Source organism: Talpa europaea, assembly GCF_964194135.1.
Source record: "Talpa europaea genome assembly, chromosome: 12".
In the NCBI taxonomy this organism is placed as follows: domain Eukaryota; kingdom Metazoa; phylum Chordata; class Mammalia; order Eulipotyphla; family Talpidae; genus Talpa; species Talpa europaea.
In genome coordinates this window covers 59,562,500-59,589,341 of record NC_140079.1, presented here as the reverse complement: position 1 = coordinate 59,589,341, position 26,842 = coordinate 59,562,500, and the positions used below count along the sequence as shown (strand labels likewise).

The 26,842-nt window shown below is 39.0% G+C and overlaps 1 protein-coding gene across 7 annotated transcripts in view; it reads left to right on the top strand.

Moving 5' to 3' along the window:
* Positions 1 to 25,512, top strand: part of RABGAP1L (RAB GTPase activating protein 1 like) — a gene marked incomplete at both ends in the record, with an annotated part of 493,888 nt that extends 468,376 nt beyond the window's left edge. For 3 of the 7 annotated variants that reach the window (XM_084251368.1, XM_084251370.1, XM_084251371.1), the window contains 6 exons: positions 7,284 to 7,394; positions 12,217 to 12,321; positions 14,764 to 14,847; positions 18,458 to 18,529; positions 23,654 to 23,851; positions 25,360 to 25,512. In XM_084251368.1, the coding sequence (XP_084107494.1) occupies positions 7,284 to 7,394; positions 12,217 to 12,321; positions 14,764 to 14,847; positions 18,458 to 18,529; positions 23,654 to 23,851; positions 25,360 to 25,512 (723 nt within the window). Of the gene's footprint in view, positions 1 to 3,722; positions 3,762 to 7,283; positions 7,395 to 12,216; positions 12,322 to 14,763; positions 14,848 to 18,457; positions 18,530 to 23,653; positions 23,852 to 25,359 lie in introns of those variants that run through there. The other 4 variants (XM_084251369.1, XM_084251372.1, XM_084251374.1 and 1 more) reach the window with 2 other exon arrangements.
* Between the last annotated feature and the right edge of the window lie 1,330 nt (positions 25,513 to 26,842).

Genomic DNA, 26,842 nt, shown 5'->3' with positions numbered 1-26,842 from the left:
GAAAAGTTGAACTTTATAATATGTGAATTGCATGTAATAAAGCAAACAAACCCACAGACCAAACAGAATGCTCATAGAGGACTGACATCAAGCCCACTGTCTTCTATTCATGAACTCCAAGTCACATGAGAGGTACCTGTGCACTAGCTGTACCTGAGGAAGTGCGACCTTCCTATCAGAATTGGAGCTATTGAATGACTATAGATCCTATGTCTACCAATATTTATAGGGGAAAGGCCAACATAAATGGGTGTGCATTCATTTTCTGTGATGCCTTTAATGTTGAGACATATATACCATACATGTATGCATGCACATAGACATAAATATATAAATAGGTAATACATATGCCAGCTGGTCTGGGCATCAGTTTGTATTTGAAACTCAGGTGTCCTTAAATTACTGCTTCAACCTTTGGTGTCCTCTTTCTGTTTATCTTTGTGACTACATTCCAAGGGACAGAAAGGAAACTTTATTGTAAGAAAAGAATAGAATATTTATTCTAAGCCTCTTTTATTGTTTAACTTAGACCTGGTTAGAATTGTGTAGTTATATTTATCTCCCATGATATTTTGATTTGTAAATATATTGATTGATTTCAAATTAGGAGTAATGCAGAAGATTTGGCTGTAGAAATACCTCATGTACCTTTTCATTTTTGCAAGTCCCCAGAAAATACATTCATGGAAATGTATAGCTATTTTAGTACATTTTTGATAACAGTGGTATCCAAGCCCCTAATGAAGTTATTAATTTCAGAAATTAAAATATTATTTATTATTTTAAGGAATGAATTGTTTCCATTTGGAGAAAGTTTTGTGTAAAAAAAAAATTTGTACTTTTTAGAGAACAGTAGCCTTCATCCACCCTTGGAAGGTGATATATTTTTCTAGTTTAATTAAAGAACTACTTGCACAAATGTGGGTTAAGTCGATAATTAATTAAGTTCATGCTCCCAAGGCATAGTGAAGATTATGTTATTGCCTATTCTAGAAGGGAAATCCTGGAAAGAATCAGGACTGCTTAAATTCTCTTGGGGTTGGGACACAGATAGTAGTATATAAATACATAATTTATAATTGGAATATCTTATCCATGTTCAGTATAATTAGATTTAAAATGTTCAACTTCTTTCTTGAGGTAAAAGATAGTAATTTTTTTTATTAAAATCTAATTCAAACAGAAATGATTCCTCTACATTTACAAAAGTTTTCTTGCACATACTCATTTTTATAAAGCCCTTCTCTCTCCTGAAATTTTATTTTTTTTAAAGATTTATTTATGCATATAAGAACTGGGGTACAGGCCAGAGGTGTGGGGGGTGAGAGGATTCACCAGAGACAGAGTGGGGAGAAGAACAGGCAGACTAAGTGAAAACACTGCTGAGGGGAGCAGTGGGCATGTCAGGAGAGGTCTGCTGCTCCATGTGGGTATCTCCCTGACTGGCCCGGAATTGAACTCATGTTGCAGAGGCTGTGATAGCTTCATAGTGCTGTGCTTAACCCTTTGCGCCTCCAGGGAGGCCACCTCCTGAAATTTTAAATTTATCAGTTTAATAATATGGAGTAAAAACAATCCAAACAAAATATTTGAGGCACAGTTTGCCACCTAGGACATATGTAATCAAATAATTTTTTAGCAATTATCACATTTTATTTTTTAACTTGAAGTTTAAATTGTGCTAAACTTCTTACCTGGGAGGGGCAAACATTTCCCTTTTTTCCCTCACTGTTGGGTTTCCCTTACTTAGGAAAGTCAAGATAAGTGAATTCATCTTTGAAAATGTTTTTCTGCCACTGAAAATTAACTAACCTTTTGCTGTTTTTTCCATATCGCAGAGACTCGTGTTGTCTTTTAGAAATGTTAATATATGAAATAATGTACTTTTAATGAATAGTAACAGTCAAAAAGGATTCTTGACAGGTTCTTATCTGCCTGTGCCAATTTAATGATTAACTTCAGAAGGCTGTTACTCTCTTTTTGACCTTGGTAACCCAGGACCTTGTTGGAAGGTGGAGAATGCAGGCCTAAACTCTCTTGAGAGTTCTTGAACAACTTAGCTAAAAATGAACAGGTGGTTTCCGAAGACATTTGTCTGCTGGTTGATTTATACCTGACACTCAGGGGAGGGGAAGTATAAATGGTATGCATATTTTAAGAATCCATAGGCATGTTTATTGATGATTTTCAGAATTAGTTCTGCAAAAGTTGTCTTTGATTCTTAGTAAGTTTTGTTTCCTATTAAAGTAGTATGACTAAGGGCCTCCCCGGTGGCGCAGCGGTTGAGCACTGGGCTGCAAGGCTGCCCGCAGCCTCTGCAGTGCTGGTTGGTTCCCTGGCAGCCAGCGAAGGTTCCACAAAAAAAAGAAAAGTAGTATGGCTAAGAAAATTATGTCATACTGATATGTTTCTACATCATCTGTAAGTGATTTGCTTTTTTTAAAATTTGATTTGTATGGTAGAATAGAACAGGCCAGTTAACCAGGTCCTGTGGGCCAAATCTATCCCTCTGCCTGTTTTTGTCAATAAAGTTTTATTGGAACACAGCCACACCCATTTTTTTTCTTATTGTCTAAGACTGCTTTGCATAATAATGGCAATGTTGAATAGTTTCAACAAAGACCTTATGGACTGCAACACCTAAAATATTTACTATCTGGCCCTTTACATTAAAAGTTTGCTGACCTCTGCGCTAGAGTAATTTTTAAAGTCTAAAAGAAGTGCAATCTGTTTTGCCAACTGTTAGTTAATACTGACAAGATTTTGGTTTTAGTTTGACATTTAAATTTTTTTTAATTTCCACCAGAAAGATAAAACTGACAGTGTTGGGTAAAAAAAGAGCATAAAACAATTCAAATATCTAGATTTTCTTTTTCAAATCCTCATTTACAATGTAGATGCTTACACATTTCATCTGCAGACATTTGTCTTTGTATGTCAAAAAACTACTGAGATTTGATGATGATTAATCAACTCTTTTGAAAGAGATATTCAAAAGAAAATAGTGAGAACAGAGTGTTTTGTTACTAAAATAAAATTGCACTCAATCTTTTAGGAAAACATTTTCTTCTGACCCTTCACTGAATTTATTATAGCAGCAGACAACACACCCAAAGCACTGAGCTAAAGTTTATAAAACTGACTCCTTCCCCATCATTTTTTCCTTTAAGCAGTTTCTTTTGACTGCCAGTTCATATTTTTCTGATTTCTCATCTTGGAATAAATGATGTTCACCATCCCTTGTACTGTTACACCCAAACTTCAGTCCCTAGACACAAATGAGACCCAAGATTGTTTTTCTTTTGCATTCCCCTGCCCAACAACTTTTTCTGTTGTCTGGAGATGAACTGTTTTGTAAGGCTCTGACCTTGACACATAAGGAAGTTCCTTCCACCCAGCTGCAAAAACACGGTATAAACAACTCGCACAGTAGTTGCTAATAGTTCCACATACAGCATTTTCATCAGTCATGCAGACTGCCAATAGCAGTGTCAAGAGGGAGGAGTCTTAGTGTCTCAGTCTTCCTGAGTTGAGACTTGCCCACTGGCTGCCTAAAATGTACTGTCTTCCATCGTATGTTTGCAGTCAGCATATGACACTCTAAGGAAAAAGAAAATAACATTAACAAGTGTCTGTTTTTGTTATTGCCATTTCCTGAATGTATTAGTAGGTGTGCAATTTCATTGGATATTCTTTTTTTTTTTTCAATTGTCTTTGTACCTATGATTGAAAACGGTAGTTGGTCTATGACTTTTGAGGAGGTAAGTTTTTTTAATCTATGTATGTCTGTATCATCAGTGTCTGTCTCTGAAAAATGCAGTATCCTCCTCCCAAAAGTTACTAACCCAACTTTCCGAGCTGTGTATCTCCTATGCAAGAGGGGAGGGAACTAATGGAAAGTTGCTGTGTGCTTTTTTGTTCAGATGGTGTCAATTGTGTGATATGGGAGATGTTTCAAAGTGTGCTGTGAGTTTTAAGGGTTATATAAGCATTGTCTCCTATAGTCTTTCTGAAAGGGAAGCAATTTTGCCTATTTTGCCCACAGGCTCAGCACATTGTTTATGCAAACTGATTGCATGCAAATATCTCAGGATTGGCTGAGGTTAATGAAGCTGACTTCACGTCTTTCTTGGGTGGACACCCTTTGCCAGAATTTCAAAATGAACCAAGCCAGGTTTCTGTCTTTCCCATACCCATCAAAACTCAACTTTCTTCCCCATTTTAGTATAAAGGCACACTTATTTTTGATCAGTTAATTCTGAAAACAGTTTTGGTTCCTTGGGAAAGGCTAGAAAAGCAGCCAAGTAACAATCACTCTCTAGTCCTTGGTAAGTGTGGACAAGTTCTTTATAGGTGATCTCTTTCAGTGTCTCCCTGTAGCACTTGGTGGCACTGGAGGGCTCCTCAGGACACCTTGCTGCCCCCAGGTTCATACTTTGGAGGACGATACTGCATTTTTGGCCCCATGACTTGCTTTCCACATGTCTGTGAGTGCAGAGCAGGAATCTGACACTTTCCACTGTGTTGCTTGCTTTGCAGACACTGAACTGAAGCTGCTTGCTAAAGCAAAAGCCAGGAGGCGTGTTCCCTAGTCTGTTTTGCTTTTTAAGGGACCCTCAGGTCTTCAGAATATCTGACAAGTGTTTCCCTCTCCATCCCCCACCCTGTTACCTAGTCCCTATAAGGAAGGCCCCAGTTACAGCAGTCAAGGTAATGGGAAGTTGCTGGTCCGAATTTCCAGAGTTCTCATCTCTTATGCAACCCAGGAGGTACTTACTCTAATTAATAATGGAGTAGCTACCTGATGTGTTTTTAAAATTACTTTGAACAAAGTATTTTTCCTTGAGCATTGAATGACGTTAACTGCAGGTTATTTTAACTCACTTCTAAGCATAAGTCACTGTAACCTGAAAAACTGGTGGCTGCAACATTTTCCCTTGTGCCAGATTAATATGATGTAAATAGTTTAGGGAGCTTTGTGTACCTCAAAGTCCTATGGGTACAATTTCAATATAAATAGAACATTTAACTCAGAAGTAGGTACTGGAGTGGTTTTATCATGGTCTCTTTTTGAAGGTATTTATCCCCCCCGCAAATGAGAAAAATTTCTTCCCTGCCTACGCGGTTTTGGTTGTCAAATATGTTGTGATGAAATTATGCTGGGTATCACCGCCCCTTCCCAGAAAGGAGGACATTTATTGGAAAAGTTTGTGAATCATTTTTTTTTTTTAATTAACTTCTCAGCAAGTTAGTAGGTTGTTTCTACAAACAGGGCTAATAGTGTTTGTACCAAAATGAAAGACTTAACTCTGTAGCCCCTGCTAGAACTTGAATTTTTTTCTTTCCAGCAAAGATTAAAAGATTCGGCTTAGACCACCTGGCTTTAAAATATTTTAGTCTCCATTTTTATTGGGCTTCTGTGGGAGGACAGGATTTCTGCAGCTGGAAGAGACAGAATTTGATAGGTACAGTTCACCCCTATCAGTATGTCCACTGTCACTTCAAGATTATCTTGGGAAAGTGTTCCTTCTTGGCAAGGCTTGTAGAGGCTACATGTATCTTGGTCACAAAGGTAGATTCCACATGGTTTTGGGTAGCAAGGAAGGCAAGAAGAGAAATAGATTTAAATTCTCATTATGTCATTTTGTCCTTTCCAGTGACATTGAAATTCTGAATTTCTTTTTATTTTTTTAAACAGTTTTTAAAATACATTATTAATATTCATTCTAGAAAACTTGGAAACATTTTAAAAGCCCAAGGACAACAAAAATATTCCACTATGCACAGTTAATATTGGTTATTTATATTGTTATAAAAATGGGATCTTCGACTTATTTTTTTCTACAAGGTAACATGAGCATATTATGTCATCAGATATTTTCCACTTATATTTTAATCTGCATGGAATTCTGTCATGAAGTTATTTGGAAGTATTTAACTGATTTGGGATCGTTTTTATCTTTTTTAGTAGATATGTTTATCAAAAATGTTTTCACATTCCCCAGCTCTCCCAGTGTATCTTTTCCAAAAGAAGACATAAATGAATCCTGTTGGCTACTTATGGTAAAAAAGTGGGTTTGTCCTTTAGTTTCTCTGCCAGCCCTGTTTTTGGATCCTCTAGCTCCATAAAAATTTCAGGGCATAGTTAGCCCTTCTTTTAAAAAGAAAAAGAAATACATTATTTTCCATATAACAATCCCAGGTTCCACTGAAGATCAAACTCACTTCACCTTAGTGTACATGCTATAATATTCTCCCTTCCAGGTCATAGATTTATTTTCTGGTTAGGCAGCCTTGCTTTGAATTTTTGCCACCCTTGCAGAAAACACTATTAGGAGTGTTAAGTCTGACAAACAGGAAGGTCTCAGCACATTGAAGTCTTTCCTGTCAGCTCTCTTGAATCGCCTAATAGTAGCAAAGAAAGCACTTTTGATACTTTGGAATGAAAGATAATAAGTTGCTGTTCTGAAAATAGATATGCATGCACAGTTCCTAATGGTAAGTTAAAGAGAGACCTTGCTTCGTAAGAATTAGTGACATGGTTCTTACAATTTGGAGTAACCTTGTTTTAGATTTTCCCTGGTAGTTCAAGGAGGAAATAATAGCCGGTAATTCATTTTGCCCCAGTATTTTTTAAGCTGAACTTTAAAGAAAAACATACCATAAAAAGACATTGTCATAAGTACTATGCTGTTGCACAAAAATTGATGTTCAGAAAAGTAAAATATATTTATCCAAAGAATGAAAAGGTCAGCTCATAGCCATATCATAAACCCTGATTTAGTGTTCTTAAATATATTCAATTAATTTGTGCCTAATACTAGAAGAACAATTTGAGAAATGTTAGTGGTTCCCCCACTTCAGCCCTACTGTGTCTTGCAGTTTCCCTTGAGGTCAAGGGTGGGATTACTGTACATGTTTCAAACAAGGAATTGTCTGTGTCTGTATTCAACATGAAAATACATGAAAACCCACAAGTTTGGGGGTATGCTTGAAAATTTTGCTTTTTGTGGCACATTTTTTTATAATGAAGTCCTGTTGGAGTGTTTAAGGGACGACTGTAAGTCTCTCGAGGTAGAGTTTTGCATCCGCACCGCTAGCTTAACTCACTGTTGTTTCCCAGACAGCAATCCTGCCTTCCTGTGCCACTCGCGCCTTCTCCTTTTTATACCTTCAGAAGTTCACTTTGTCGTTGTTGCTTGTTTTTTCCTCACCAATTCCATTATTTCTGATAGCATTCCAGGCACTAATGCCCACCTCTGCCTGTTGCTCTTTTTCTGTAGAGGGAGAACCGGAGATTACAGGAAGCCAGCATGAGGCTGGAGCAAGAGAATGATGACCTTGCCCATGAGCTGGTAACCAGCAAAATTGCTCTGCGGAATGACTTGGATCAGGTAAACCTGTCATTCACTGGGTAGAAATAAAACCATGATGACCTTTCCAAGGACAGGGACCAAGTTAATCTCTCTGCAGCCCTGCTGGGGTTCTGTACTTGACACTTGAGTGAGTTAACTTGGTCAAAGAGGGGGTGGGAGTGGGTGGGAAGGAACTGTTCGTGCTAATTGGAGAGGATGGAAAATGTGAGCCTTTGAGCATGGTCTGGGTCATTTCCAAACAGCTTGTGTGACATACTTTTTGTTTTTAACTTATAAACTTCTCTGGTGTCTCTCCTCTTCATCTGTACTTTTCCTAAACCAAGAACTGCCACCATAATTACCTGAGACTGTCACCAAGAATATACTAGTGGCATCTAAAATTCGTGGGCAAACTTTGTTTCAAAAATAATCCTCCTCTACAATAAATGTGAAGATTTTATATGACGTATCTACATTAAGATATGTGTATTGTTGGAGTGCCAGTCTAGTGGCTAATAGCCAAGACTGCCTGTGCGTCAATCCTGGCTTCATCACTTACTAACCACGTGTTCCTGGGCAGCTCTTAACCTGCCTGTAGGTTTTTAAAAAGTGTCTGCCTCATAGAGACCATGTGAGAATTCAATAAGGTAAAGCTCTACAATCATACTGTTGCTAGGAAGACCTTAAATTGTTTAACTTCCCTCATTCTTGCCAGCATTACTAACAGCTTTAGGACTTCCTGTTTTCTATTGCTAGTGTTTTTAGAGATAATTGGCAATATGAAGGAATCTCATGCGGATTTAAAAGTATCACTCTATTTTTCTCACTTTTACAATATGAATAGTCTCATCAGATGGTGCAGGGTCAGAAAAATTGAGACAGTCTAAGTAAGTAGTTGAATAAGTAAGAAAAAAAAAAGGTTTTACCTTCTCTATGAATAGACAATATTTAAAATATAAATCCATTAATAATATCAATCTTCTAATATGTTTAAAAGTGAAGGATGACTAAAAGTGGCAGTGCCACAGGTTTTTTCCATATGGACAGCTAATTTTGCACTTCAGCAGCTTTAACCACAGTAAAATAGGAGATAAGACCACTGTTAAGGAAAACAGTGCTCAAGCCTGTAAGGAGTCCTCTAAGGGGAGCTTGAAAGCAAAACAAAAGCGGATGCTCTGGACACAGGATGATGAAAGTAGAAAAAGCAGCCTCGGGGAGGGGTGACTTTCAACCACACCCCCCTTCAGCCAGCCTGTGTGGAAGTTGTTAGAAGTGATATGAAAAATGTGTGCCCACAAGTCAGAAGCCAGAGGGGTCCCCATGCCTTCTGGCCACACCCAGCCTGACTTCAGCTGTTATATTTTTGTATTAAAGAGATCATAGTGATAAATGCTTGATTCTGCCTTAGCTTTCCAGACAGACTTGACTCATGCCTGACTTTGCCATTTTGGATTTTTTATCCATTAATAATTTTCTTAAAATGGCCAACTAAGAAAAAAAAGCCTCACAGCACTGTGCTCAGCCTGCTGCACCACCAGGGAGGCCCCCTGTCATCACTCTTCCCCTCTCTTTGAAGCTTCTTATCACTAGGTGAAAATTAAATGGGGATTTTATGCATCTCTCCTCCTACCATCTGATTTTGTATTCTCTGCCCAGTGGGATCTATTTGCCTATTTAAACACAGTCCCTGCTGGTTCAGGTACCTGTCCCTCCAGTCATCTAGAAAGGGCATTGGCCTCGAAGTATTGGCTTTGCTCAGTTTTGCCAGTATGTTCCATTCACAGTTTATCAATTCAGATCTCTTAATTAAATATAGAAAAACTTTGGCAAACATTAAACAAACCTGAAAGCAAACAAACACTTATTTGCTATTAAATTAAAGAAGTTTTTCTTTACCCTGGTGATTCTTGTGCTGGCTTCAGGCTTCCTGGGCACCAAAGGCTTGAACTTTTTCTCTCTGACAGAGCCTTTTCTAGTGACAACTTATGCTCCCTCAAGCTCCTTTAACTAAGGACTTCCCAATGATTAGAAATGAAAGAGATACATCTCCACTTCCTTTTCTGTGGCTACCTGCCCTCATGCTCTTCCTGTCCTTTCATGTTCCCAAGAAATGAAAAAAAGAGACAGTTAGTCCTCCCACTGAAGACCTTGTCTAGCTCCCGTCTGTCCGTGACAAGTTCTGTGTTAGGCCAGAAGCTTATATAATAAGTGGGAAATTCTTTTGTTTTGTCTTATTTTAATTGGCTTGGTCTTTGAGAAATCTTTTCTGAAAGAGCCTTATGCCCGATGTAAGAGATGAGCCTTTTGATGAATTTACTGGATGATTATGCTCGAATTACTTATTTCATTCAGTGCATTCTTCTCATTTATATCTCAGAGACGCTGTAGAGAGCATTTAGAAGTTTCAATATCAATACTGCATTCTGAGCTGTTGGCAAGTGATTAAATGATTTAAAATGCCAATGGTGCACTCAGTCTTGCAATCAAATTATGGTGAAGTTTTTATTATTTGGGCTTAGAGAATTTGAGTATCTAATAGTTTAATATTGCATTTCTGGAGATTCCTTTAACATTAAAGATGATTTCTACTCAAGTGAGGTGTAGAGGTTGGCTGTACAATAATGCAGGGAGAATCAAGTTACTTCAGATCTGGTCCTTTTCTGATGAACAGGAGAATCTATTGCTCCTACTTCACTATTTAATGTATAGGAGAAATTTTGCATGAAACTTTCTGGAAAACTCTAGGACTGCTTCCCTGTGGACCCTCAGTGCCAGATGTGATTATAACAAAAGTAGAATGAGGTTGCCTTACCTTCATCTAGTGAGGAATGTGTATAAATAATAAACCTTCTCGTCTTAAATATTTAGGTGTTAATTAAAAATTTTCTCAGAGAAGTGTTTCTATCTTTCCTTATTGGCATTTTCCAAACTAGATATGCTGTATTCATAAAGCTTGTTACTGAATGTCAGCATAGTATTAACTCTTTGGAAGTTGACACAGGGCTAAAATTTAGGGTGTATATATCTTCAAGAAACCACACTTAGGAAACAGTTATTTTAATAGGTCAGGATGTCTCTTATAAACATACCATGGAAATTACTAGGGGTACTGTAAGAGGCTGTTCAATTGCAGTCTTCCTTATTAGCAGGGCTGTCGCTCAGATATTCTGGGGATCACTTGGTCCAATGGGCTTCAGTTACACGAGACAGATTTGGTCAGATTTTTAAGAACATTGACGTGATTGGTGTTCATGCTTTTGTGCTTCTTCAGGAGGGTCTCCCTGCTTTTGAGCAACTCTAGTCTTGTGGCTTACAGCTCTAGAATTTGCAGTTTTGAGTTTTCATAACCTACATCAGAGACCTTACCCACCTCTAATTTTATGTTCTTTTGCTCTGTCCACGCTCCCCCCAGTCTAATGTATCAGAACAAATTTTAGAGTCTTTAAAAGGGCCTTTTTTCACCTTAACTATCCAGCAATTCCGAACAATCTGAGAGCATACAGCAATAACCCCTGAGATCTGGGACATCAGGAACCAACGACAGTGAGAGCAGGGAAGCTGGAAAGTCATTTCCCTGCCAGCACCCAGCAGACTGTGCTGGCTGGGCCATCTGGACATGCGAGAGATATGGTGATACACAGACAGAAGGCCACCTGGCCAGTTTGCATGATTGCTTGGATAATGTTTTGCTGCTGTCAGCCGAGGATAGCTTCTTCAAATAACTGCCTCTCCCCTGCATCTGCTTTTTTCTCTGCTGAACTCATCCTATGGCCCTCTGCCACCCCCACACAATGTGATTTGCAGCAACTTGAAGAACCGTGTCCATTCATTCACCAGATACTCATGGAGCACCTACTCTGTACCTGGTACTGTGCTTGGTGCTGGGGACACAGAGTGATCAGCAAAGCAGACCTGATTCCTGCCTCCCAAAGCCTGAAGCCTAGTGGCAAGCCACATAAATCACACATGTAATTTGTCATGACTGATTGTACTAAGTGCTTTCAAGGGAGAGATGAGAGATTTAAACAGAGGAACTAATTGAGATGGGGGTGAGTAAGGAAAGACTCAGGACACACTTCACTGCAAATGTGAACGTGAAGCTGAGATGTCAAGGTTTGATGTTAAGAACCTTGGAGTATAAAACAGACATGTTTTAACAAAGTTAAATATACACTCTATAGTTAATTTTGACTCTGTTTCCAAATTAAGACCAGAGTACTCTCTGTCAGCAATTCTTGCTCCTTTCTGTCTGGATTCCTTCAGTTTCCTCATAGCCATCTCTGCCATGGGTTTTGGTCTTAATTTCTCCTTACTATCCCCATGGTCCTGCATGAGTAATCTTATGGGCTGGTTTACCTCAGCAGATCTTAGAATTTCTCACCTAACTATAGTCTGTGGCTCAGTCTGTGTACTGGTCCTCTATAAATCCATGCCTTGCACCACCAATTAGAAGCTTCTTATAAGGCTCCACCCCTTCATCCCATCCATCTACACAGTCTCTGGGGTTTCTATTGGGACATCTGGGAATGTAAATGAAGCATTTAGAAAGACTCTGGACTCTGATGCCATTCAGATCATGTCTTTGACAGTAGATCAGTATCCCAGTCAGGTTATTTGATCTTTCTAAACTGTGCTGTTGTCATCGGTAAAATAACTGCCATTGTGAGAATTACACATAACGTGTTACATGGTCCTGGTTCTTAATTGGCATTCAGTGAAAGCAGCTACCCCCAGGCTGAGGGAAAAGGGAAAAGAATAGATCATGGTCATGTTGAAACAATGATAACAAGAGATTAGGTTTGGAGACAGAATAAACACACTTTCTTTACCTTCTTTGTAATTGTGACACTCTGGTTTGCAGGCAGAAGACAAGGCAGATGTGTTGAATAAGGAGCTCCTCTTGACCAAACAGAGGCTAGTGGAAACTGAGGAAGAGAAGAGGAAGCAAGAGGAAGAGACTGCCCAGGTAAAGGGCCAAGTGGGCTTCCCCAGTGTGTTGGTATATGGAGTTATGCTCCAGCAAGAAGTAGAATTAAATCTATTCTAAATCAAGGGTGATGTTGAAATAATAAATACAAGTAGGATTGAGTCTCAACATTTCTTTTTTTTAAGATTTATTTATTTATATAAGCACTGGGGTACAGGACAGAGGCACGGGAGGGTGAGAGGATCCACCAGAGGCAGAGCAGGGAGCAGAACAGGCAGAAGGACTGAAATACACTGCTAAGGGGAGCAGCGGGCGCTACAGGAGAGGTCTGCCATGCCATGTGGGAATCTCCCTGGCCAGCCGGGAATTGAACTGACGATGCGGAGTCTGTGGACAGTCTCACAGTGCTGCACTCAAGCCGCTGCGCCACCGGGGAGGCCCTCAACATTTCTTTTGAAGAGTGTTAGAAGAGGAGGCAGCATTCCTATCCTTGAACAGCTTTCAGGAATTTGCCGTTACTGAGTTGTCTTGCAAGGGTGTTAAGTTTTCTCTAAGTTTAGTAACTTGGAATATGATTCATGAGCTTTTACAAATCTGCAAATTTCATTTCATATCTCCAAGATAATTGACTCCTTATAGTTTCTGAGGTCATTAAGCTGCAAGCCTAAGAGATCTCTTCTGGGAGTTGCCTCAATCAGTCACACTCAGTTTTCCTGATTTGTGTCTTTGAAGGAGGAGCACCAGTTTTTCTGACAGAGTTCTCAAATCTTATGCCCTGGGGAAATAAAAGAAACCCTTTGAGAACCAGCCTTGAATTTACGACCCTATGTTTATTCATCATGAGTGAGGCTAATCAGCTGGAAGACACCACCATTGCAAAGGGGTGCCAGATACATGATGGAGAGGCCTCTCCGCTCAAGGAGTTGAAGCTTCCAGCTTCCCTAAGGAAGATCAGGCGGTTTCACCAATGTTCTCTATCTCTGTCAGTCCCAGCCAGACAGGATTAACTCATTTATTTTAATGAGTTTCATTCTGAGACATCAATAATACTAAATATAAAACAGAACACAAAGCATTTCAGAGACCTATATCCAAGCAACCAGGAAAAGTTCCAGTAAAGTTACTAATGAAAGGATGTGTCATTTAGCACCTGCCAGGACTTACAAAAAAATATTCCATAATTTTTTAATTGGAAAATGATAAAATGATTCTTGGCATTTACTGTTAAGAATTATTATTTTTTCCTTTTTTAACATATATTAAGTTTCTCAGGGGCTGATTGATTACCCAGTTTGATCTATGTCTGTCAATGGGTTTTGATTTTTTTCTTTACCTCTTGCCTTATTTTAGCCACTTCAGTACTTTAGGGTAAAGAATGAAGCTATTATCTCCACATGTGTATGTTTATATCCCAGTTGTAATCATTAATGCATTCTGTTAGGAATTATTTTCTTCATTTGTCAGATGAGGAAACTGTGGCTTACAGAAATTAAATCACTAGGTCTGTTCTGAAGTCAGCAGGACCTTCTCACAGGAGGGAGGAAGGCTGGGGTGAATATTCTTAAATTACATGAGAGAGAGAATAGAGACAGATGTAAACAACTACGTTTGAATCAGTATAACCTACCAATTGTTGATGAAGAAAATAAGAAGTCTTCTAATAATAAGTCCAGTTTTAAATTGTGATAATTTGTGAATTTGCAAGTAGAGTATACCTTATTCATAATTTGGGATGTTGCAATGCAATTTTCATTTATTTATTCTGATCATTGACTTAAAAATTAACCAAAGTTGTTTTTACATCATGGAAGAATTGAAATCTTTTCTTTTTTTATCGGGTGGCACCTGAGCTTTTTTTATTGCCATAACTTTCCCCATACCTAAACTCTAGAACTGAGGGGCTACAGAAATAACTGGTTTTAAGTTTAGCATTCACAGTTTAATAATCCTGTGACTGTAGATCCTTCCAAAGTGACTGTTTCTTTGGTCCTTGAATCTCCTAATCTCAAGAGCTCTTATTTTTTTCCATCTTTTTCTGACCCCAGTCCTCCAAGCCTCCAGAGAGCAAACAGCAGTGATAATAGAGGACAATGAATAGGAAAGCCTGAAATGTTTTTCCTTAATTTATAATACAGGATTAAAAGTGCATGTGTTGTTGCTTCAATGGTTTTAGACTCTCATAAAGAATGAAGATAAACTTCCAAATGGCCACCTGTTTGCAATATATATGTAAATTAGGTAGTAAGCATCAGTGGTCTTCTAATAGGGTTGCTCATATGTTTTATATATTGCAGGAAAGAAAGGAAGGTTTTTGTAACTCTGGAGATGATTAGGTGTTTCAAATGATCAAAATGCAGCTTCTGTGAGGAAAATGTGTAGTTTTAACATTGTCATTGATTATGAATCAAGCAAATTTGAATATAGATGCTTGTGGAAATTTATTAAGATTAAAATTTAGTTTCTCATTCTCACCCTTCCTAGCTAAAAGAAGTATTCAGGAAACAGCTAGAGAAGGCAGAATATGAAATAAAGAAGACGACAGCTATCATTGCTGAGTATAAACAGGTAATGTGTCACTGAGGGTTTTGTTCTTAGAGCTTCCGGAACAGTGACTGCACTGCATTCATTAAATTTGGTAGCTTCCTTTCTCCTCTGAAATAGATAGCTGTTGGACATGCTTGCTGATAACATTGGAGGTTTAATTGAGCAAAACAATCTGTTATTTACACTGTTTGGTAGATTTAGAGGAACAGTAAACTATACCACCATTGGGACCCTGTTTCTGCCCTACTCGGAAGCTAATTTTCAGCCTATCACACTAAAAACATTTGCCTCTCTGCCAAGGACTGAGGTTTCGTGATTGTATTAAATGCCAATAGCTAATGTGTCCTTTGCTGTCACAGCCCAGTATGTGGGATCCCTTTTCCCACAGGGCTCTGCAGCCTGACCCAACGCTCACAGGGAATCTGGTGTGAGCCTGAAAATGATCCTTTAAGTGAGAGTTTGCTCTCGTAGAGGATGTCTGGCCCCATCACCAGGATGGTCCCAGAAAGCCCTTCTCCTGTCTCCAGTAGTTCCTGTTGTTTCTAGATACCCCAAATGGACTGGTTAAGTTTCAGGTTTCCAGAATTAATCAAGGTACACATACCCAAGCATTTCCCTGGGGTTTTGTGCCTCATAGTGGAAGACTGATGTTGACTTTTTTTTTTTTTAATGTATTTTTCTACTTATAAATGAAAGTGATGTTCCTTATGGAAAACTAGGAAAGTGCAGAAAGAAAGAAACCTCTCTTAATCTTGCCATATTGAAAGAATCACTGTCATACACTAGTATGCATTGTTGCTGTGTAAATAAGAATGTCAATTTTGGACAATTTTCTTATTCATGTCATTTTTGGAACTTGTTCATTGTGTAATTTATGAACATCTTCCCATAAGGATTCCTCCCTTTCATGGAAGATTGCTTAGAAATAAGCCTTCAAAGTTGTCTTACTATTTTTATAATTACTGTTTTTTTTTTTAATGTCTACTATAGGTGAGACTTGATTCTTTGGTTGGATAGTGATGAATTAATGAAATTTCTCTCCTTTAAAAGCTGATCTTATAACAAATGCTATAAATAAGAGGAAAGGGAACTTATATGGGAAATGAGAAAGGGAAATGAGCTGTGTTTCAAAGACCACATTGGATTTGGGCATATGAGATAAGGAGAGGATGGAAATGGTAGAAGAGAAACAGCATGTGCAAAGGCACAGAGGGAGATTCGTGGACAGAAATCATTTTGTTTGGCAAGAGTTTCAAGTTCAGAAGATAAGCAAAGATGAGTCAGGCCTAGTTCGGGTAAGGTCATCAGGGATAGAATGAGGAGTTTAGATTTTATTCTGTAAGCAGTAGGAATATTTGAGCAGGAAAGTAGCATGTATGATCAGGGACGTATTGTCAGCACTTGTACCAGTGAGAAAGGTGGAGCTACATAGAGATATGCACAGGCCAAGATGCAGAGCAATCAGAGGCTAACAGAAGTGTCCAGATGAGAAAAAATAGTTCTTAAACTAAAATAAGTATTAATGAAAATAGAGAAGAGGATAGTTGTTTTGTTTGTTTGTTTGTTTGTTTTTGCTAGACATTGAAATTGATCCTGAGATTTTGAATTTAGGCAACTAGGAGAAGTGTGTTAGATATTAACCACACAAGGAACAGAGGAACATTGAAGACCCTGTGCTATGGAATTTGCCACTGCTACAAATGCATTTTTTCATCACCATAGGCCACAGGTGGCTATTATTCAAAATAGTAATGCTTGGGACTATTCTGAAATATTATCTAGCAGGCACTTCAAGTAATGTAAAAGGCAACAGACCCATCTGTTTGAAAATAATTAGGACATATAATACAATCTAAATGCAAACTATACTTGGAATTGGCTATTACCGGCTCTGTTTCAGAATTTTTTGGTTTATTTAGAAGGGTATATGTTTTGCCAAAATTAGGAAGATTGCTTTTTAACATCAGCTAATCCAGTCCTGTTAATTGCTTCCAGACTTGGATCTGGAAAAATTGGACACTAAACTCAACAAGCAGACCCTAGTCTATAGAACTGAGTAGGCAAGGATGTTTTAAATGTCTGTTTTGATAATAAAGTTAGACATTCTATGTTTTTGGTCCAAATTGTGCTTTATAATTTGATATCTACTAACTTTCATTTTTCAAAAATGAAAGATTCTTATATTGCTCATTGAATTTGAACTTCCAGTATTTTTTAAAATAATATTTTCTCATTTTGAAGGCACTTACTTCTACCTGTCCTTAGTATTTGTTTGCCTTATTTCAGAATCAGTAATAATGAAACTTCTTTAATGAGCACTTACTATATCGTCCAGGTACTATACAAAACCCTTAACATACTTTGTACTTTTAAGTCAAGAGAATGCTGACATTTGGAAAGATTTGTGAATTTGCTCAAGGACACAATACCAGAGAACAGATGAGCTGGACTGGTAGGCTTTCCATTTGAGGCTCTTGCCAAACCACTTAATAAGAGGCTTAGTCTTCCAACTACATGGAAAGCGGTGTGGAGGTTCCTCAAACTGCTAAAAATGGAGCTTCCATATGATCCAGCAATTCCACTCCTAGGTATCTACCCAAAGGACACAAAAACATTAATTCAGAAGGACATCTGCACCCCTATGTTTATTGCAGCACTATTTACAATAGGTAAGCTATGGAAACAATCCAGATGCCCCAAAATGGATGACTGGATCAAGAACATGTGGTGTATATATACAGTGGAATATTACTCAGCAATCAAAAAAGATAGACTCATGCCATTCACAGCAACATGGATGGAAGTGGAAGGGATCATGGCCAGTGAAACAAGCCAGAAAGAAAAAGAAAAATAGCATATGGTCTCACTTATAGAAGGAATGTAGATGATCCAAATAGGGGATCAGGGGAAAAAAGCAATTATAATAAAGTAAAAATCAAAATCAACAGGCAACTCTAAATCAGAGACATTCTGCGGGGGGGGGGGGGGAGAGGAATAGGATCAAAATAGGGGTGGGAAGAGCACAAGGGACTACAGTGATGGTACACAGGTGAATTGGTGGTGGGAATTTCACAGAAATTATACCCAAGATAAGAAAGCATACATTGTACAAAAATAAAGAATAATGTAAAAATATGTATAAACAAATTAATTTTAAAAAAGAGTTTATTCTTTATTATTTTCTGCTCATTTTGACTTTATTTTGTACACATTGCCACTTCTTAAGGAAACTTTAGTCATTGAAAACAGAGGCTGGTTCTGTCACTATGGATAGAAGAAGTTTCTGGTTCAGAATATTCCCTGCACAGTGTAAGCTACTCAGTAAAGATTCTAGAGCTCGATTCCAAGGTGAGGACAGGAAGTCACTGAAGCTAGTCACAAAGGCTACTGACAGAAAGAAGTCAAATCTACCCCAGGTGCTCCTCTGCTAACTAAATTGAGATGTGCTTTGCACTGAGGCCCTAGCGTGCTCTCTGCTATTTGTTGCAGAAGTAACTGGCAGCGCTGCTCATTTGTCAAATTGCTTCTAGCATCAGAGATGCTTGAGTCATATGTGAGCTGATAAACAATTATGTGCACATGTTGCAAGCATTGGTCTATTTTCTAATAAAGAACTCTTTTCCCCCCGTAGATCTGTTCCCAGTTAAGTACCAGACTGGAGAAACAGCAAGCAGCCAGCAAGGAGGAGCTGGAAGTGGTAAAGGTGAGAAAGAGTGAAAAAGTCCTGTGATATCAGTCCTTCCAGATCTCAGTCTTGAGTGAATACCTGTTGATAGGAAGATCCCAACACAGGAAAGACAACTTGTACACATCACGCATACACTTTGCTTGAAAGGATTTGAGAACTGTGAACAGGATCTCTCTTCTGATTGGGGCGTGGTTCTCTTCCCTGCCAGCTGAAAGGTTATACTCCCTTGGGTGTTCTGGGCTGTCAGATGCAGGGGGTAGGATTTAGCATTGTCACAGGAGGTCCCTGATCTTATCTCCATGGTAGAAATCTTCAAACCCTTTATGAGTCCGCATCCCAGATGATTTGCTCAAACTGATGTGACTTCAGTTTGTGACCCAGTCAGATCCCCTCCCACCCACATTGCTCTCTTGAACAGGAAACACCATGGGCAGTATAGAACCTAGCTGGAAAGCATGTGTTGGGTAACTGATTTCTTCCACTAATTTTTTAGAGGTTGGTTTTTAAAGAAAACCTGTCACATTTATTTTTGTGAGGCCCCCTGGTGGTAAAACTGCATAGTTGATTATCCATTTGAAAAGCTTTTCTACTGTAGAAATAGTAGTAACTGAGGAGGGAGGGAGAAGCACAGGGGACTGAGGTGATGGTGCACGGGTGCATTGGTGAAGGAACCTCTATGGGGACTACACCCGAGCGGGTGGGGAAAGCAAATATTGTTTAAAAATGAACAACTATGTAAAAAAGAAAAAAATTAATATAAAAAATAATAGTAAACCAAATGCACTGGTTTTCTTAAGAAGCAATGTTGGCACAGTCAACTCTGTGACCAATGTCACAGATACATGACATAATTGTATTTGAATATACTCAGGTTTAATACTAGTAAATAAATGCATTCTAGTCACTTAAGCATATAACAACTTAAACAAGTTATTTAACCTAAGCTTCATTTTATATTCTGTAAAATAGATGTAACTTTGACTGCCTCATCATGTCATTTTGAATATTCAATAAGATAATGTATCTAAAGTGCTTGACTTAGTACTTGGCACACAGGATGTTCAATAAATATATATTTTAATGAGTTATAACCTGCAAGTATGAGGCATATAAACTGAAAATGAGCCTTATTATGACTTTGAATTCCAAAAGTATTTTTATTTCATGTTACAAAACATCAGTGTATTATTAGTAAGTATAGAATTATAGTGACTATAGAGTTGGTGGTTTCCTTACCCATACCTGCTAAAATTTTGGGTTCCTATCTTCCCTTTCTGGTCTACCTTTGTCCCTCTTCCTCCTTATCCTGTATCATTCTCTGTACATTGTAGGTATACTGACAAAATCTCAGTTGATCAAGTGTCCTGGCATAAAAGTGTGAACTATCCTGAACTAAATCTTTGTGGAAATAAAAATGAAACGAGGGTTTATATTGACCACTCAGTAAAGGACTCATTGAGCATCTACTATATGCATAACTGTTAGACTTCTGTCTTTTACTTAAATTATCCATGACAAAGAACTTAGAATTTTCCTGCAGAAGCAAGGTATATCATACATTTGCATGTGAGACGTTTAGACAATAATTCAAGAGCATATAACCAAGTGCTGAGCTGGAAGACACTGACAAATAATAGAGAAAAAAATTGTAAGAATCAAAGATGACATTATGGAAGAGGTGGTACTAAAGTAGGTAGGGAGAATTCAGTTAAGAGGATTAAGGACATTCTGAGAAAAGAGAGTGAGTGAAGATCCAGGAACAGGAATGAGCATTTCGCTGTCTCATTGGGGAAACTGATATGACCAGAATGTAAAGAATAGAGGAGTATACTGAATAAGTAAGCAGGTTACCTCAGGAAAGACTGATATTTAGGAAGAGGAATTTAAACTTGTTTTAAGTGGAATTAAGAATAGCAGCTATTAAACACTTGCTGTGTGCACTGTTCATAGGTCTTACATGTATTATCTACTAAACCCTCACAGCAACTTGAGAAACTATTATGTCTTCATATTATTATGTCTTCATATTATTCATTTGTTGATGATGACTACTAAATACAGGCACTGCCTTTACTTAAGGTAACACACCTGATGAGAAGGAGTTCTGGGATTTGAATCCAGAGAATCAGACTCTAACGTGAATACCCTTAGCAATTACACCGTGCTTCCTCCTCCAGTGCTACTTCCTCTACATCTCTTGTTTGGTTACATGCAGTAGGTTCTGATTTTGCCACCATCCTGTAACAACCTTACTCTACCAACATACCCCCTCCAGTTAATTCTTTGCACTTAGAATCAGAATGAGCATAATCAAAGATAAATTTGACTTTATGTGTATCATTTTAAAATTAAATTGGCCACACGCAGGAACCCCCAAACAGCATCGACTTAAACACACAGATGTTGATTATTTCATGTCAAAGAAGTCTGGGACAAGAAAGGTCCTTGGTTTCATAATGATATAAGCTTATCAGGTATTCGTGACCCCCATTGTCAGCTCCCATCCTCAACACCACCTAAAAGTCAGATCTATCAACTAGAGTCTCCACTATCCACTATCTACATCCCATGGTAGACTTTAAGACCAGAAGTAAATACAAGGGCCTCCATCCAAATGGGTGAGTTCCAAGTAGCTTCTCAGAACTTTCATGCCACACTTATACACAAGAACTTAATTTCATGCCAGCATCTAGTTTTAAAGAAGTTTGGGAAAAGGCTCCTTTTTAACTGGGCATATTGCCAGCCCGAATAGTATCAGGGTTCTGTTGCTAAGGAAGGGACATGTGGATGTGGGTGGGAATCTTCAGTCTCTAACATACCTTAGTCTTTGGCATGTCTTCCTGACTGCAGGTTCACTAGCTCCTGGCTCTGTCTCCAGTCTGCAGCACAAGATTTGATGAAGTGAACAAATGAGTTTTCTATGGTATAAAGTCAGGATTTTGTAACATATTTAAGGGCCTTTACAACATGGCCATGGTAACTCTTCTCACTTCATCCTTTCACTATCACATCACTTTTCGGTCCTTGAGCCATCTCAGAAGCCCTGCAGTTCTCCGAAGGCACAGAGTCTCTGCTGAAATATCCCCCTCTCTCGTGAAATTCATCTATTCCTTCGTATGGGTCAACCAATTAACACTGCTTACCTAGCATGATAAACTTTGAGTCATTTAAGATAAGACTCAAATAAAAACCCACCACTTTATTTTTCATTTTATTTTTGTAAAGTTCAACTCATAAGGCAAATAAATGCCTTGTGGACATTTTTAAAAAATAAAATTCGTAATCCTCTTAAGTTTCGGGAGTACCACTTCATACCTTGAGGTGTGTCTATACCTCACCACAGCCACTAGCTAAGTTCTAGCACCACTCACTCTGTTGAAATGACCTTGCCTACCCATTTCTTCCATCCTTCTTCCCCTTTCCCTCTGATAACAGCCTTACTTTTCACAGCATCTAAGTTGTTGTGTTAGATCATTTGTGAAAGCTACTTTTTAAAAAAATTATTTTATTTATATTTTATTTTTATACAAGAACTGGGGTACAGGCCAGAGGCATGGGAGGGTGAGAGGATTCACCAGAGACAGAGTGGGGAGCAGAACAGGCAGACGGACCGAAGACACTGCTGAGGGGAGAAGCGGACGAGGCAGGAGAGGTCTGCTGTGCCACGTGGGTATCTCCCTGGCTGACTGGGAATCAAACCCGCACTGCAGAGGCTGCAGACAGCTTCACAGTGCTGCGCTCAACTCGCTGAGCCACCGGGAAGGCCCCAAAAGCCACTTCTTAACATTTTAATTAGTCACCAACTATGTAGTCACCAACTATATAATATTGTGCCAATAATATCCCAACTCTTCTTACAGCCTCTTAAGAGAGTTTCAGGATATCATTTAATTGCAAATATTAATCAGGCAGGAATCTGAAGAGTGAATTAGGGATGAGATAAATATGAAACCAGGGCCTCCCTGCTAACCTAGGGGTTAACTCTTAGCTCTATCCTATACCACTACAGTCTGAGTTTGATCCCTGGCCAGGGAGCTAACCCATATATGGTGCAGCAGACCCCTCATGTCTCGCTGCTGCTCCCCTTAGCAGTGTATTTCATTAGATCTACCTGTTCTGCTTCCCCACTCTGTCTCTGGTGAATCCTCCCACCCCTTCACCACACCTCTGGCCTACACCCCCAGTTCTTCTATGCAAAAATAAATAAAATTTTTAAGAAAACCTCCATACAGTTTAAAAAAATTAAAAAATGAAACGAATGGGAACTGAGAAGGTGACTTAGGGATTCAGACTTAGCAGAGAGAGAGCTTGGCTGTGTCACAGGAAGACTTTAATGACCATCTGAATGTAAGATGAAGGAGAAAGTAGTGAAAAAATGACACCAAACTCTTAAGGCCTAAATGATGGAGATGAGCTCTATGACACAGAAGGGCAGCTATGGATACACTGAGCTGCTTATAACAGAATATCAAAATAAAAATATCCTATAGTATCTTCTACCTCTCAACTATCTTTAGAGTTAATTGTAAGAAGACAGTAACACTGTTGTCTTGAAAAGAGTTGCTGTTGTTCAGTGCTGGATGCTTAAAACACAAGCCAGGCATAAAACAGCATTACCTTATTACTTTGAACAATAATGATCATCTTTGCTTAAACCTGAACCAGAAAGGACTTATCTTTACTTGTTGCAAGGGTAGATATAGGTTGTCACAATGACCTTCCTCAGTCTACCTTAGGTAAGTTTCATAAATCCCAAGTGTCTTCATTTCTGAAATGAGGGCAAGGCCAATGCCCAGTCCCACAGAAGCTCCTGGATGTGGAGCATATAATGTGAAGGTTGGCATCTCGTAGAAACCATGGTGGCACAAAAGTTCTAGACTAGACTTCAAAGCCATACTAGAGTACTTTCTATCCCCATGGTCTCTCTAGAGATACTTTAAGAGAAAGGAGGACCTGTCTTGGGCTTTGTGCTGACTGTAACCATTTTGGTTGCAGCGTAAGAAAAATAACGACCTTCAGAAATGGCCCTGCCTCAGATGAGAGTAAGCCACACCTAAGCACATATCACATTGCTTCAGGAAGTGCCTGGTGCTCTGAAACACCATTTGATGTTGGTTCTCTCTTTTGGCTATTTTTCAGGGTAAAATGATGGCGTGTAAACACTGCAGTGACATCTTCAGCAAAGAAGGCACTGTGAAACCAGCAGCCATAAGCAGAGAGGACCAGGGAATTGAATCAGATGATGAGAAGGACTCACTAAAGAAGCAGCTGAGGGAGATGGAGCTGGAATTGGCACAAACCAAACTGCAGCTGGTGGAGGCCAAGTGTAAAATCCAGGTAGGTGATTTGATTTAAAAAAAAATCACTAAGGGAAAAAAAGCAGGTGGTGGTCCAGGCTATTCTAGTACTTCAGAATACAGCTATCTAGCTCAGAAGCCTAAGACGTTACTGTGGGACCTCCTTGTGGCCTAGAAGTTGAATGAATCTCAGCGCTATCATTCCCTGGCCTGGGACCTAACCCACACGGCGCAGCAGATCTCTCCTGCCTCACCCGCTGCTGCCCTTAGTATATTTCAGTAAATCTGCCTGTTCTGCCCACCATTCTGTCTCCAGTGAATCCTTTTAACCCCCAACACTTCTGGCCTATACCCCACTTTTCCTACACACACAAAAATAAATAAATAAATAAATAAGATGTTACTATGTAGGATGAATATATTTTCTGTCCTGCCATGCACATTCACATCTTATATCATTATTCTTAAACACTGATATAAACATAGTTTTCAGTGAAATTTAATAATCAAGCTTCTCTCTTATGAGAACTTACCTGATCCTGATGTTTTTTTTTTTTTCTCACTGAACTCAGGCACTTTGGCAGTGAAAGGCTGGATCCCCTGAGTGATTCCCCTTGGCAATTAGCTTTGGCAGATGCCCATTCTTTCTTTGGAGTTTGTTTTCATCTTCTCCTGACCTTGCATAGCCCTTCCCCCATAATTTCTTTCCATATTGGAGGAAAATAATCCTCGCTACTGAGAGACTAGTCCCCATCTCCCTTTTACCAGGGGTCCTTACAAACCACTGCCATATCCTCCCCGGCCCCACCAGTCACCCGCCGGTTGTCCTTTTCTCTACTGCTCTGGACCTTATGCCATCTCAGGCAAAGCCCATGTCTTTGAAACCAAAACCTAGCTTATGCTAGCCATAAAGTCCAGTCTTTTCTTATGTTTGTGTTTATTTGTGATTTTATTTTATTTTTAAAGATTTATTTATTTATGCATACAGAAACTGGGGTACAGGCCAGAGGTGTGGTGGATGAGAGGATTCACCAGAGACAAAATGGGGAGCAGAGGAGACAGATTTACTGAAATAAACTGCTGAAGGGAGCAGCGGGTGAGACAGGAGAGGTCTGCCACACCATGTGGGTAGCTCCCTGGCTGGAGATCGAACTTCTGCTGCAGAGGCTGTGGATAGCTTCACAGTGCTGTGCTTAATCCCTTGTGCCACCAGAGAGGCCCCTTATTTGTGATTTTAGATATATTATCTCAGGTTGTAACCTAAACTAAATTTGGAACTAGATTGCATGGGGCAGGGAGGGGGGAGAGGTAGGGAGGTAAAATGAAGTTTAATTATACTATTCAGAGAAAGCATATGGTCTAGTTTTTAAAGGTAGGTAACTCACTTATCTCCACTTTTTTCTTGCTTTAATAGCCAATTAAAATTCTTCCCGGTTTTGTGAGAGAAAAACTATAGCTACATAAACCTGGGGATTCCAGAAAACTGTATTCTAACTTTTTTGGCAGAGAGAAAACATTTATATAACTCAGATGATTTTCTTTACTTAGGAACTTGAACATCAGCGAGGAGCCCTTATGAATGAAATCCAAGCTGCAAAAAACTCTTGGTTTAGCAAAACCCTGAACTCTATCAAAACGGCCACGGGCACTCAGCCACTGCAGCCGCCACAGGCCACCCAGCCACCCAAGGAGAGCACATAGTTCCAGCCTCTCTTGAGCACCAGAGCACAACGATCAAAGCGACAGAAACCTGGGGGGATTCTCCCTGGTATTCCTTTGAAGGAAAAAAGTAAAAGAGGCCACAAAGCAAGCCAGAATCTTTCAGTAGCTCTCACTCTTTCTCATAGGATACTTCTCAAAGGGATGGTATCTCAGCTGACCTGATTTATGTTGATACCTATTTTTGGCTTGCCCATGGAAGACCATGTTCAGATCCATCATAGTATTGCACATTATTTTGTATGCCTGACGTTCAGTTGGAAATAAGTAATTCAGAACCTAATGCTTTTTATTTAGAATTGTTCATAATTATTTTTATCTTAAGAATGGAGATGTCTTTTATTCCAAGGTTGAAACAACTGGAAGCTATTTGTCACAGCAGACACACAAGATAAAAAAAAAAAAACAAAACTGGTATCTAAACTGCTTAACTTTGCAGAAATCATTCAAATAAAGCACACTGTGGCAGCTGGTCACAATCACTGTCAGGTTTCCTCCTGAAAGGGAGTCTCTGGATAATAAATATCCTGTTCAAAGGAAAGAACAGACTTAGGGGTTGACCAGTTGGCAGAGAAAATTAGTTTATTTTCATTTTCTCTTGGGGGCATCTGGAAATGAAGTGCCAAGAGCCATGGAAGAGGATGGGGTATCGAGAACACATACTAGACAAAGGAACAGGGACCTTGGTGAACAGAGTAAAAACCATCGTTTTGGCCCCGGCATTCCAAAAGGAACTGTTAAGAATTCCACATGGAATTCCAAGCTCCTAAATATGCCTAAGTGGTTTCCTGCAGATGTAAAGTCAGAAGAGGATCTTGTGAGTGGCAGCCTTACGGAACCTTTACCAGGGGAGCCGAGAATGGGCCCAGGTCCCTCAGTTGTGCTTAGAATGGAACACAGACCAGGGACTGAGCGTTTTATTTAATGTTCAGATATCCTTGCTAAGGAAACACTAACATACTGTAGCTTTGTTCAACTTAAGAAATGGGAATTAGAGGTCAGCTTCACATCATCTTAGTTTAATGTTAGGCAACTTGTCTTGATTTCTGTAGCTTCTTAAAAATGTTCCCTGCATCCCCTTAGATGAAAAGATGCAAATGCATTTGTAACATTTTTGATCAAATATTTTTAAAAACCTTTATAGAAATATTCATCTCATGGAAAGGTAAAGCTATTGTTTAAAAGTTGATGGAAATATTTTATTCAATTATATTTAACATGTCTATATAAATGGTCTGTGTCAGGAAGTCCTTTGGTAAGGGCAAAACTAACTTTTCCATTTTCTGAGCTATTTTGGCGGCCTTTGGTTCTT